At 37.6% G+C, this 13,690-nt stretch overlaps 1 protein-coding gene across 1 annotated transcript in view; it reads left to right on the forward strand.

Moving 5' to 3' along the window:
* Window positions 1-13,690, forward strand: part of WASF3 (WAS protein family, member 3) — a 130,915-nt gene that overhangs the window by 96,745 nt on the left and 20,480 nt on the right. Inside the window, exons 4-7 of the mRNA XM_012659648.1 lie at window positions 2,684-2,818; window positions 4,991-5,144; window positions 8,372-8,489; window positions 12,688-12,863. Of these exons, the coding sequence (XP_012515102.1) occupies window positions 2,684-2,818; window positions 4,991-5,144; window positions 8,372-8,489; window positions 12,688-12,863 (583 nt within the window). The remainder of the gene's footprint in view (window positions 1-2,683; window positions 2,819-4,990; window positions 5,145-8,371; window positions 8,490-12,687; window positions 12,864-13,690) is intronic.

Raw genomic sequence — 13,690 nt, forward strand, 5'->3', positions numbered from 1 at the left:
CCCAGAGGTGAAATTGCTGGAACATACGGCAATTCTGTGTTTCATTTTTTGAGGAACCGCCGTACTGTTTTCCACAGCAGCTGCACCATTTTACATTCCCACCAGCAGGGCACAAGGGTTTCGATTTCTCCACATCCTCACCAACACTTTCCTGTGTTTTTAGTAGTAGCCACGCATACGGGTGTGAAGTCGTGAGAGGGATTTCAGTCTTTCTTTTTTTAAATGTATTTTTATTTTAATTTATTTATTTTCTATAAACAAAACACTTCTGTGTTGACTGAAATCATAGATTTGTAAGAAAAGAATCAGTAGGTAAAACACTTAGGCTTTGGGCTGCCACAGTGAGTGCTTGATAACACTGCTGTCACTGTAAGAAAGAGGTTGACGGCGGCTGGAGCTGAGGGTGCAGGTGGGGCTCAAGGAGCCCGGCGGGCGTAGGGATGGCAAGTTGGTCCTTCTGGCTGCAGCACAAGGACAGGGCAGGCAGGAGGTGTAGAGGGCCTTCCACGCGACACAGAGAGGCTTATTAGATTTTATCCTGAAATGGTGGAGGCAAATAAGGAGTTTCAATAAGAAAGACACAGCTCTTTCTGTTAGAAAATTCATTTGGCATTGATGTGATTAATGGATTTGGGGGTGGGAAATCAATATAGAAGTGGAAGAAACAAAGTTGTTGATGTAATTCAGGAGAGAAATGAGGGGTCTGAGATAAGGTGTCGTGGGGATAGAAGGAACAAGATCTGGCATTCAATTAGCTGCAGAGTGAGCGAGTGGTCGCAGGCGACACTGTTTCTGGCTTGGGCTTCGTTTTGGATGGTTGGTGCCGTTCATTATGGGATGCTGGTTTGAGTTAAGGTGAAAAGGAATTCATGTTTGAATTTGTACAGGGTCTGAGGTTCTCAGTAGACACCAACATAGAGATGTTTGGTAGCTAATTAGGTACACAAATCTGGAGCTCAGGAAAGAGTTCATTAGGCAGTAAACACAGTAATTCTGGATACCATGTCTAGTTACCTATTTAAAAACGTATTATGTATCGTTTGGTGTGAAGACTTATTTTTTTTGCTTTTGTGGAACCATTTTCCATGTTGTGAGAGTGGAAACCGCTGACAGAATTTTAAGTGAACCCAAAAGACCATGCTGTGGGCTTTCAGAGAAGCAGTTTACTGCTCAGCTGAAAACTGAAATCTCGGTTTTTCCCCTGTTTTTTTGGTGGGGGTTGGAGGATGTGTTTATTCATTTCTTTATTCCTGTTTTCTAAGAGAAAATTTCTCTTGTTAAGACAGTTGCACAGTTAGAATCTGTGAAATCATACTAATTTTAAATTCATTAATGTTTACCCAGTATCTAGGAGTAACCTTTTAAGCAGTAAAATATTTTAGTCCATTTCATTAAGTAGATAAATTATCAAGTGTCTCATAGCTTGAAATAATTTATGACTTCCGGCCCAGGAAGTTGTACATGGTAAAAGCAGAGAACTGAAAGATGACCAAGTCTTTGTTTCATCTATTTTTGCCACTTACTCTCCATGGGATTTGGACAGATCACCTTTCTAACCCCGGTTTAGTCACCCAGACAATGCACACGTTAACTCTCTGTTCACCTCCGGGGCTCGCTCATTCCTTCATTGGACCAGCATGTACAGGAGGCAGCGTTCAGGGCTGGGCCAAACGCTGGGCGGGCAGACGTGGCCCCTGCACAGTCGGGCCCCACGGAGTCACAGCCTCGCGGATCGTTGCAGAGTCCAGAAGGTGGCTCTGAGGGCAGCGTACAAACTGTAAAGCACGGTGACAACTTCAGGGTTCCCCTTGCTGGGTGAAGTTTTCATCCTGGAGTGTTCAGGTTCTCTTTCTCATTTGAACAATAAATGGATAGAAAATGAAAATAGAAAGAATCAGTAGGTAATCTGTCAGAGAAGTCAAAGTGTAGATGTGCCTTGTACACTCGGAGTAGGCAGCTGTTAATATTCGTTGAATGAGTAAAGGAATGATGTTAGGTTTTGGAAATTCGGTGTAAGCAGATACTGATTCTTGTTAAACTTTCAGAAATGTTCCACACATTTTAAGAAAAGTGGGAGTTATAGCGGGCACTCACAAGACTGTAGAGGTGACGCAGGCAGGAAAATTTAACTGAATTCAAAATACCAATTTTTAGAGAGCACCAGTGTCAGCACTGTATACCTAGATTTCAAAATGTTAATTAGAATAATTTAAAATCATTGGAAAGTGTTAGGCACAATGTGAGATCCCTAATGTTTTTGATAGTGAATGAGATAAAATCCTAAATTTAAAGGCCAACGTGATCTATTAAATTACCTGTGGGAATAAAAGGAAAGTTTAGTTGCTGAGATTGTTTATACTTAAAGCATGCAAAAGGAGAACTTAATTTGTTTCCAAAAAAGTTGGATTTAGTGGGAAACAACTGGAATGATAGCTCATGCAGCAATAAAGATTCTGTACTATCTGGGATATTTTAAAATTCTACAACTTGGGGTCAATTTCAGATTTATATGAATATCTCTAATAAATTTTGAAAATTCTAAGGCCTTGGTCTGTGATGTTTTATTTTCATACTCCTTTGCACAAAATCGCGCGTGTTGACAGGAGTAAGACCGGTGGGGATGTGTGAGGGCAGTGTCCTCAGCTTCCCGACAGATGGCTTTCTCCGTTCGTTTCCTCTGCAGGCAAACATGCCGAAGACATATTCGGTGAGTTGTTTAATGAGGCTAACAACTTCTACATCAGAGCAAATTCTCTTCAAGACAGAATTGATCGCCTCGCTGTCAAAGTTACCCAGCTGGATTCAACAGTGGAAGAGGGTAGGTAATTGCATGAAAGTAACGAGCTAGAAGCGATGTTGACAAGATGGTAGCAATTAATTGCAGTGTAATTACTGTTGCTTCCTTGGGGTAGGATGCTGGTACTTCGTCTTGTCTTTTCCTAGAAGAGTAGTGAGGGGGAAACCCCACAACTTTGGGTTAATTAGTGATAAAAAGATTCATATCTTGTCTACCTCATACTCCATACGCTTTTTAAAAAAAAAATAACAAGTATAGTGTTTGTTTTAAAGACTTCTTCAAATGCATTCAGTATTAGAAGTCGTAGTTTAAGTTACTGGCAGTCATTTTAAAAATACTTTCTTACCTAAGAATCACAGAATCACTTCAAAGCCATGTTCCTCCAACCAAGAGGGAGGGTCATACACACATTGTGTGACAGAGCACAGGCTTCAGCCTGACACTCGTGTTTGGGTTGATAAATAATCACCGTGATTCTGCTGATTTAAAATTTTCATTTACCTTCTCAGAAATAGCATTTACTGAAGGCCTTTAGGCTTCAGGTTTTCAAATAATGTTAATATTGACAAGCGTTGTGTAGTTAACTGATGATACCCCTGAAATTGTGTCAGTTTCAATAAAATTAAAACTATCAATAATTCCTTTTTAAAAATTTTACTTTTGGTATCTTTAATGAAAGACTTGAGGTTAGGCTGGAAAAAATACGCTAAAAAAGTACAAGATATACCAATTCATATTTACTTTGAGAAAAATATTAAGGTTAAAATTTATTTTTACCTCCAAATAATGGTAGTTATAATTTCCCTTGCTGCTTTAAAAAGACCCCAACATTTGATTTTTGTACTACTTCCGTGTAGTAATATTGGTAAAAAATAAAGCTTTTACTTTTTTAAAAAAATTAGTCATTTGTGGAATGCATCCCTCATCATTTTAAAAAGATATGTTTGCTCATGTTCAGATCTTTTTCAAAGGTCAAAATTAAATCAGTGAATTACAAATAGAATAAAAATGTAGAACATTGAAATTTTAATATTCATTATGAACATTCTTACTGATTTTCAATATATAGGAAGTTAAAAAAACATGCTCTTTTTATTTCTATTTTAAAAATTTTGTTTTTCATTTAAAAAGTAAAACTTTGAATAACTACCTGGTCTATTCAGATAAAGAATTCTTAACATTTTAAACATTGACTTTTCAAATTGGTATCACAAGTGATTTTTAATATTTATTCATCTTCCTTCAGCTTTTTTTGGCTCTTGCAATTGGAATGCCTGTGATAAATCTTACCCTGAAAAAGGTGACTCTATAGATTAAATTTTATGGGATTTTTCAGTACATGTCATATCTTTAAAATCCCTTTCGGATCAAGATTTTACCTTATTTCCTTGGCGTGGATGTTAGAGTAGAAAAAACGGTTGACTGAAAGTTAGGAAATCTGTGTTCTATTTTGGGCTTGCCACTTTTTTGCTGGTAGATACCGGAAACTTAACATCCCTGAATCTCAGCTGCAGTGGCTGAGTTAGATGGGTTAATAGGACCAGTTTGCCCACCTCCAAAAGTCTGTGTTAAAGTCAGATGAGTTGATAAATGAAATGTAGAGTACTGTACACACACAAGAAAGAACGAGGCTCAGCAGTGATTTCCTGACTCCTTATTATAATTTTGTATCATAGATTAATTTCTAGGACTGTATGTGTGTTGAAAAGCTTTGCCATCTTTTCTTAATGTTATAATCGTTTCAGAAAAACTTCATATATTATTTACACTTGGGTAATCTTTGCAGAAGTATTTCCCACGTGTATTATATTTAAGCTAATATTAACTGTTTGAATGGTGTTTTCCTTAGGATACTCAAATATATATTTACACGCCCATTATACTCATAACTGTATTCCTGTGTGGCTTCTGGGAAGTACTATTTAAATAAAGAAGGATGCTCTAATATTAGGTTCAATGAAATAATTAGATTGCTGTAAAAGAAAAAAAGCCATGATTTGACCTAATTTCAGAGATAACTTATCTATAAGAGGGAGGGAATGCACATGCTATTTAAGCATGGTTTTAAATGAATGATAACAGTATTTGTTTATTCTAGGAGTTGTTTATGATTGTGTGTCAAATGATACTTATTTCTAAACAGTAAAAATTTTTTCTATATAACTCAACTCGGGGGGACTTTTCTCTAAATAGTGTCACTACAGGATATCAACATGAAAAAAGCTTTCAAAAGTTCCACAGTCCAAGACCAGCAGGTGGTTTCAAAGAACAGCATTCCTAATCCTGTTGCTGACATTTACAACCAGAGTGATAAACCGCCACCTCTGAACATCCTGACGCCATACAGGTACGGCCTCATGTGTGCCCAGAGCCTTTCAGTAGAGGTTGGGGGAGAGGCAGGCAGAGCTGGGAACGTGCTGATGCATTGTGTGGGAACGTTCTTGATGGCTCATCTGGGTTGAAATCAAGAATTTTTTCAAACTTTGAAAATAATAATTGCATTATTATACATAACGAAATTAGTAATTGGTACAGAATTATTGAAGTTTTAGTATTTCAAAATGTAGATACATTTACCTAGTGAAGCATGAGCTCTCTAGGTAAATGGTAGATGTATCTGTCTTAAGTAGAAGTGAGTATATTACATAACAGTATTATGTGTGGTTATGTTCTTGTTTCTCATATTCAAAGTCACTGTGAAAGGGAACCGCATGATTCATTTATAATGCTGCAAAATACCTGTCTCAGCATTTCGGCATTGCAGAGACATTTGTTATTTAATTCAGAAAAATGTATTCTGCAGTGTTAAGGGTTTTTAAAAGTGAAAATATAGTCAGCAAATTAACCTTCTGTTATTGTAAAATGGTGGGACACATTATCACATATCATATAAATATACCAAAAAGTTAATATGAAGAGACTACCTAAAACTGCTTTGTAAAAACACCTATCCTGCCTCCTTCCACATCAGTGCTTTCTTCCCATGTCTGCTGACCCCTCCTGTCCTGTCTCCTTTCTCACATACTGTCTCATCATCCCTGTGGCATGTCCTGTCGTCTCCCCATCTCTATGCCTTCCTGTCGAGCTCACCCTTCAGCCTCTGACAGCACAAGCTGTGGTGGCCTGTGGTCCTCACTGCCCCAGGGCCAGCTCTGCTGGTGATACTCCTGTGAGTTCTTCCTTTTGTGACTGCCCTTCATGGTCCTGCCCTCGGGGGATGATAGAAATTTTATTAACAACATTATTGTGAAAAAGAGAATTTGTTTCCCTAAGATACTAAGGCCTTGAATATAGGCAAGGGTATAAAAAAGCCATAAAATTAAAAATGTACAAAATACACATTCCTTTTTTTATAAATGGAGTTAGTACTTTAATGATGGCAGGAACTCACTTAAGTAAACAAGTGTTAACCTTGATAGAAGCATATAAGTAGCTACATCCTATGTCTGTAGCATCTAAACACTTAAGTTGTCAGTCACTTTGTACTTCCTGTAATAAAGCAATGTCGTGTCTTATGTAAGTTCAAATGCAAAAGTTTGAGTTTTTATTGGTCCGAATTCCTGGCCTTTCTCAGGGTCCACAAGGAGATGCCTGGAGTGACCCTTTATTGCAGCTCTGCTAGTAAAGCACTATTCACACTGTATCCCTTTCTTTCTGCACGGACAGAGAGATTGTCTCAAAACAACGTAAGCGACCACATGGAAACTGTGATGGGAGAGGAGCAAGATGCCATGCCTTTTTGTGGAACAAGCTTACTTCTCTGAAGGTTTTAGCACACTCATTTAAAAAATTAATGATATGTGTGAATAGTAGCATTGTGAGCCTCTTTTAACTTTTGACTTTGCTTTTGTTCAATAGGCATTTTTCTGGGGCACTTTCAGTTGGATTTAGCATTGGGAGCGTCAGCATATACATACTATAGTGTGAGACTTTGCTCATTAAACTTTTCCTACCTGGCATTACTAAGAAACCTCACTAAAAATTCTGTTCTAAAGGGGAAAAAACCCAGAAAACTCAATAAACTACTAACAGTTGATTAATCAAGATCATGATGAAGTATTTGGTTGTGGTAATTGTAAAATTTTAATTGCATGAAGAAATGATTCGACCTTCGTATATATTGTGTGTGTGTATTTTCAGTCTTATGGAAAATAAAGCATGCCTGACTTTTTAACAGTGCATTTAAGAATAGCAGTGCCAGACCAAATCTGCTTTTCCTTAATATAACAATATCTGGGGTATATAAAACATACAAACTTTTGCACTTAAGTGAGTTCCTGCCATCATTGAAGTACTAACTCCATTTATAAAAAAAGGAATGTGTATTTTGTACATTTTTAATTTTATGGCTTTTTTATACCCTTGCCTATATTCAAGGCCTTAGTATCTTAGGGAAACAGATTCTCTTTTTCACAATAATGTTGTTAATAAAATTTGTATCATGCAGCTTGCTTATTAATTAGAAAGGAAAGATTTTAAATAATTAAAGGTTGAAGTATGGAGTTACACTGGCTTGTTAGTGATTTTCAGACACAGTGACTAGAATAGTCCTGTAGAAACCTGGGCCTTAGTATTGGATGGTGAGGAGCTTACCAGGAGGTGGCATCTCAGGGGCTTTAAGGACAAACCTTTTTTTGTTTTTTCTCTTGAATAATTCAGTGAGCTTTCTTTGACAGCTGGGGCATAAACTCTTCCCTGTACTCATTTAACTGGTTTTGCTTCCCCTTAGTGCCTTAAATGACTTGTTGAAATACTACTATGAAATGTAAATGTTCTACTTTTCTCTTGAAGGAAGTGTACAGGCCAAATACTATTTTAAACCATTAATAGAATAGAGTGTTTACTTTGTATCAACACTACTGTTGATTTATATGACAACTTTGTATTCCTGTTAGCTGCATTATTGGTTTTATGACAAATCAGTAACTTATATAAAGACTTGAAATTCTTTAGACTTTAGTAACTGTAGCAGTACTTTAAATGAAGTGGCTACAAGTGAATGAGCTTTCTTTGTAGGTTACTTCCACTCTGAAAATACATAGTTCATCATTGTTTTTCCTAGTCACATTTACTATGAACATTTTACTTCTTTTCTTACTGGATTAATGGATGTTGGGCAAACCTTATCGAGAAAAAGGGATAGAGTACTTACTAATTTGTATCCTAATAATATTGAAGCTCTAGAGTAGAAGTGAATGTATTAATATATAAGGATACGTCCATCTGTGTATAGCCCCCTGTAGGAATAAACAAGACATTTCCTGAAATAATTGAAGTATTAAAACTTGATCTTTATGGGCCATAGTGTGATTTTTTTCAGAGCGGTTTTCTATACTTAATTCTAAGTAAGCAAGAGTACTTTTAACCTAATTATTCTAGAATAGGTTGCTGTTCTTGCACGTTTTCACATTTTTTCAAATAAGGAAATTTAGAGACTTAATAAAACATAGGATAGTTAAGATGCCCTGTGTATATGCTACAATCCCATGAGGTAAAATTAAATTAATATTCACCTACATATGAAAGTATCTAACAATCTTTTTTTTTCCTGACTGGTAATACATTGATTCTCAGGGATGATAAGAAGGATGGGCTGAAGTTCTATACTGATCCTTCCTATTTCTTTGACCTCTGGAAAGAAAAAATGCTACAAGACACAGAAGACAAGAGGAAAGAGAAAAGGCGTCAAAAGGTAAGTAATTTCAGTGTGGGAAATGTGCATATGTGTAAATGGGATTCTTGTTTAGAAATAAATCAGTAAATTATTTAAATGGTTGAGATGTTGCCTTTAGTGCTGAAGTTTTTTTGGAGGTTGCATTTTTCGCATGAAGATCCTGACAATTCAGTCTAACACAGTAATACTGTTTTTCAATAAATACTATCTGATTTGTTCTCCTAGCACTTGCTTTGCTTTAACAAAAGTGGTGGCTAAAATTTCAGTTTTGTTTGTAACCATGTTTTATCATTTTTCTCCTTCTGCTTTCTTAGATTTTCATAAAGCAGTCGACAAACACAGTGATGTGCTTTGTCTTTTTAACATTCTTAATCATTGGGTTGCCACCCACCTGTAATTAAGACTTGGGCGAGGTGTTCTCTGCAGTTGAGAAGCTTGTGTGATCCGCATGGCATGTTCGTGGATAGTATTTACTGAAAACGAACCTCCCTTTCAGGAAGTGTAAGGGTAGACAAGAAAATTGTAAATTTGAAGGTGGAGAAACAAGCACTCTTGGGAGGAAAGCCCGCTCTACTGAGGCTTTGAAAACTGTCCCTTTGGGGTCTAGAAATTAAGCCACTGAAAAGAATAATCCTCTAAGAGCAAGTATTTACTACTATTTTCATATGTCAGCTGTGTCGTAAAATGATCATCTAGTTTGCTCGACAAGTATTAGAATGCTTCAGTTAGGAGAGATGCTTAGCATTTTGTGGGTTGATGGCCTCAGGTTTTGAGGCTTGTAGGTGTGTTGCCCAGTAGGAGTGATAGTTTGGAATGGGAGAGAACTGAAATTTGAAACAGGATTTAAGGAAAGGAAACATAAGAACAGACTGCGGGTGTAAGATATTACTACCACTAGATTCTGGGAAAGGATTCCAAGGACTTGGTTATTTAACCCACTCTTTCTGTGCTCATGGCTTGGGGAGATTTAATTGGGAAATCTTGGAAAAGTTGTGGAGTTTACAAAGCATTCAAGTGAAGAAAGGAAGTTACTGATCTTCTGAACATAAAAGAAACTGATATTTAAGCCACGTTTGTCTTAAATACAACCACACTTTTTATAGTTACAGGGCAAAATGCCAGGTCTTTTAAGAGTACCTTCCTTTAAAACTTGCCTGTGCTCTTAAAAGGCCTTCTAGGGTTTCCTTCTTAGACATACTTTTGGCAAAAATATTTAATTTTTTTTTTTTTGCTGTTCTCCTTGAAGGGAAAACAGCTTTATGCATGACTATTGTGTCTGTAAAACCATTTGTCATTTCCTTGACTACTTTATCTCATTCCACATTCCTCGTTCCTGAGACACATAAAATTCTGATAAGCATTTCTCATTCGTTCATTTATGTAATGATTCTTTGTTAAACGTCTTCTAAATGCCTGATAGGCAGCGGTGGGAAAAAACAAGATTAGCACCCTCACGGAGATTACGGGATAGTGGGAACACCGGCATTAAATACTCACCCAGCCCTCTGACACGCAGTTTCAAAATGTTAACCGAAGTCTGCTTCATGTAGGAGTAAAAAATGAGGCAAGATAGTCTTCGTTTCCCAGGATTTCAAAAACCCAAGTCATGTTCAATTTGCAGTTGACAAATCTGAAGGAAAAATTAGTTTAGAAAATATGGGCATAAAAAAATCCATGTCTTTGAACTTTGTTTCCTTTATTTGATGCCGTAAAAACATTAAAAATTATGCAAATAAATATGAAGTTTTAAGTATGTTGTTGCACTGTTGATAAGTGTTGTGAGGAAGAGTACAGAGCACCCCGGTGAGCAGGCCTGGCAGGGTGACAGTGTGGCAGTGGAGTGTCAAGGAAGGACCCTCTGAGGGGGCGCCGTTCACACTGAGATCCGAAGGGTGCATGAGGGAGGTGGGGTGAGGCGGAGTTGCTGGGCTTGGGGAAAAATGAGGCCGGTGGGTGTGCTTCAGAATGGAGGAGCCGGGTAGGAATATCTAAGATCATCTGGGAGAGGAACCGGTTTGGCATATTCTAGGGATTTTAATGTAGACCAGTGTGCCCGGTATATAGATTCATCATTGTTAATGTTTTGTCCTGGTTGGCTCGAGCACACATGTGTGTCTGTGTGTCTCGTATGCGTGTTGATAGATTTGGAGGCTGAACCATTGTAAAGAAACTTACAGATATTGTAATACTTAATAATCTCTAATATGTCAGCATACGTATTTTAAAACATAAAGGTAATAGTTATTAATTATTTTAATATAGTGGTCCTTAATCAGGATGCATATTGGAATCTCAGTAAAATCTTCCTCACTCCCTTTATTTCTTTTGGTTTTTAGAAGTATGCAAATAATATATACTAGTTTTAAAATGCTCAGATAGCACTGAAGGAAATAAAGGCACGCCCCTCCCTGGAAGTAACTAACCACTGTTAACAGTTTGGTATGCATCTTTTTAGACCTTTCAAGCATTCATAAATATATGCATACACATTTACAAAGTATTATTCATATACATGGCCTACACACGACTCACACGCACACACACTGACGTTATTAAAGATGCACTCCATTCTTTTTAACAGAAATGCTTCATAAATTACCCATTACCGTTGCTGTTACAATACTGCAGTGGTTGTCCCTGTACTTACAAGCAGATATTTCCTCCTTTCCATGTCTTTTGTGAATTTCACGTCCATGTCCTTTGCTGATTCATTACCAAAGCCTGAGTACCTGTGAAAACAGTGCAGTTTGCCGTCTTCTCTATACCGAGTCGCCTGCCATCTTCCCACCCAGACCACCTCAGTAGCGTTTTCACTGGTGTCCCGGTCTTTACCTTTACTCTCTGCGGCGTGGAGCCTGGCCTTTGGGATCTTGCCTACCTTTTAGATCTTGGGCCGTCCACCTCAGTTCACCGTTTACCTCCTTTCCTTTCTCCTGGTGCAGTGGTGTCCCTGCTCCTCATGGCCCTGGCACAGTCTGCCCTCTCCTCCTGCCGTGCATCCGACCCACGCTCCCCTGCACAATTAATGCTGCTCCTGCTTTGTCTCTGAGTCCTGCCAGAGCACCTCCTGACTTCCAGACTGGACGGTGTTTGACATATATGCATAGATGTTTAAATATATAAATAAACTTAAATATACAGATGCAAAATATTTATATAAAAACAGATAAACATTTTAAAATATAAAATGTATGAATGTATTTCAAATATAAATACATTTACATTGTACCACGGTTTATAATTGTACATTCGTTTGTGTCCTCTTGTAGGCTTCCCCTCCTGCACTGCAAGCCCCATGAGGGCAGAGGCCATGTCTGTTTTTGTTTGTTTGCCATTTGTGTCATCAGTGCCTGGAACATAACTAAGTACTAGAAGCTCATGCTTGTAGCTTGACTGTGGATTTGATCATTTAGCCAGCATTTATTGAGTGTGTATTCTTCGTAAAACGGCATGTTGAGGTGCCGCAAGATAAGAGAGCAGCGTAGGAAATGAAGGCACGTAGTTCTCATCCTTAAAGACCATAAAATCTTACGAGGGAAACAGGAAAAACTTATAGATTCACGTAGAAGTAACTGTCCTTGCCTTTAAAGAAGTCCTCATGTAGGACCTAAGCACTCACCGAATTGCGTTTTTGCTGGCAGGGTAGGGCTGGCGCAAGAATGGCTCTTTGTGCACAGGTAAGTTTTTATCTTGTTCTGTGTTAAGCTAGTTGCAGGATTAGCTTAAATGTTCTATAATAATCATTTAGAAATGAGGAACAGAATATTTTGAATTATTTTCTTTGTAAGATAATTGCATGTTAACAAGTTAGTCAAAATTGTGGCGGTGAGAAATGATTTCTCTGTATGGTGTTGCCAGGTATCCCACCTGTATAATACAGATACAGAAGATCTTGTTTAGATTTAAAACCAGCTACAAGCCTAGTAAAGTAAGAATTCTTTACCAAAAACGATGGTAAGCAGCCCTTGTAGCTGTAGCACAGTTACTTTTTGTTCAGTTAGGCTGGAGAGCTAAGTTTGCATATCAGTTACTGCTGTTGGGTCAGTTGGGTGAGAGGAACATGCTGCTTTAGAATGTTCTTAACACGAGGGTGATCGAATGCAGATGTCTCTTGTCTGTACGTCAGGCTTGGTTCCCGTTCATTGCAACTGCATTTAACCGCTGTTTTCCTTTCCTTTCTGTCTCGGCATGCTTTCTTTCCTTTCCTGGACGTCAGGAGCAAAAGCGTATAGATGGCACCACCCGTGAGGTGAAAAAGGTTAGAAAAGCCAGAAACAGGCGCCAGGAGTGGAATATGATGGCATATGACAAAGAGCTTAGACCCGACAACAGGTTGTCTCAGAGTGTGTACCACGGAGCGTCTTCCGAGGGATCCCTGTCCCCAGACACTAGGTGTGTGTGTGTGTCATGGCTCCCTCAGTCCCGATGCCGGCGGCCACTGGGTCCTGCCTGGTTTTGTTATGGTTTGAAATGCACCAGTAGCTTTGGGGTTTATGTGGCCCACAATATTTTAAAGTTATTTATATTTTGTTTTTGAAATAATAATTTAAGGCAATATTATTTTACACTGGGTTCCTTTGATTTTTTTTTTTATCTCTCTAACTTAAATTTATTGTTCAGTTAATCTAGATGTAGTTTGTTTTAACATTGATTCTGAATTGGGGTAACTGCTAATGACTTAAATTTTTGTTTTAATAATCATTTAATCCTTTCTCTTTCTCTTTAGCTTCGAATGTTGAATTGCCTTTGCCACTTGGTATCTAAAAATGATTGGTAGGTGGTAACTAATGTGACTGAGGAATACCTTCGTTCCTTTCGATAACCCTTTGAAAAAGTGATGAACAAGAGAGATCTATTTCTTACTTCAGATAACTTACGTATTCTGATTTCAGGAGAAGAATTCTGTTGGAGTTTACTTTAAAAATTTGTTAGCAGTTAAGTAAAAATATTTCTTGCAGGTGTGAGTAAAGTCATCAGTAAGTCACACTTGTTACAAAAGAGATTTATTGAATGAAAAGAACAGGCTAGTCAATGTTAAATTTTCATTCATTTTCTATTTCTGCTTTTGTAGAGTAGTCTTCCACTTGCCTAAAGTCTTCCATCAGCATTTAAAAATTTGAATACAGGAATCTTAAAATATGTGATTCAAGACTGTTTAAAAACAGCAGCAGCCTGGACCTTGGGTTAAATCTGTGTCCTTTTTTTTTTTTTTTTTTTTT

The sequence above is a fragment of the Propithecus coquereli genome, unplaced genomic scaffold (assembly GCF_000956105.1).
Source record: "Propithecus coquereli isolate 6110/MARCELLA unplaced genomic scaffold, Pcoq_1.0 Scaffold627, whole genome shotgun sequence".
Lineage (NCBI taxonomy): Eukaryota > Metazoa > Chordata > Mammalia > Primates > Indriidae > Propithecus > Propithecus coquereli.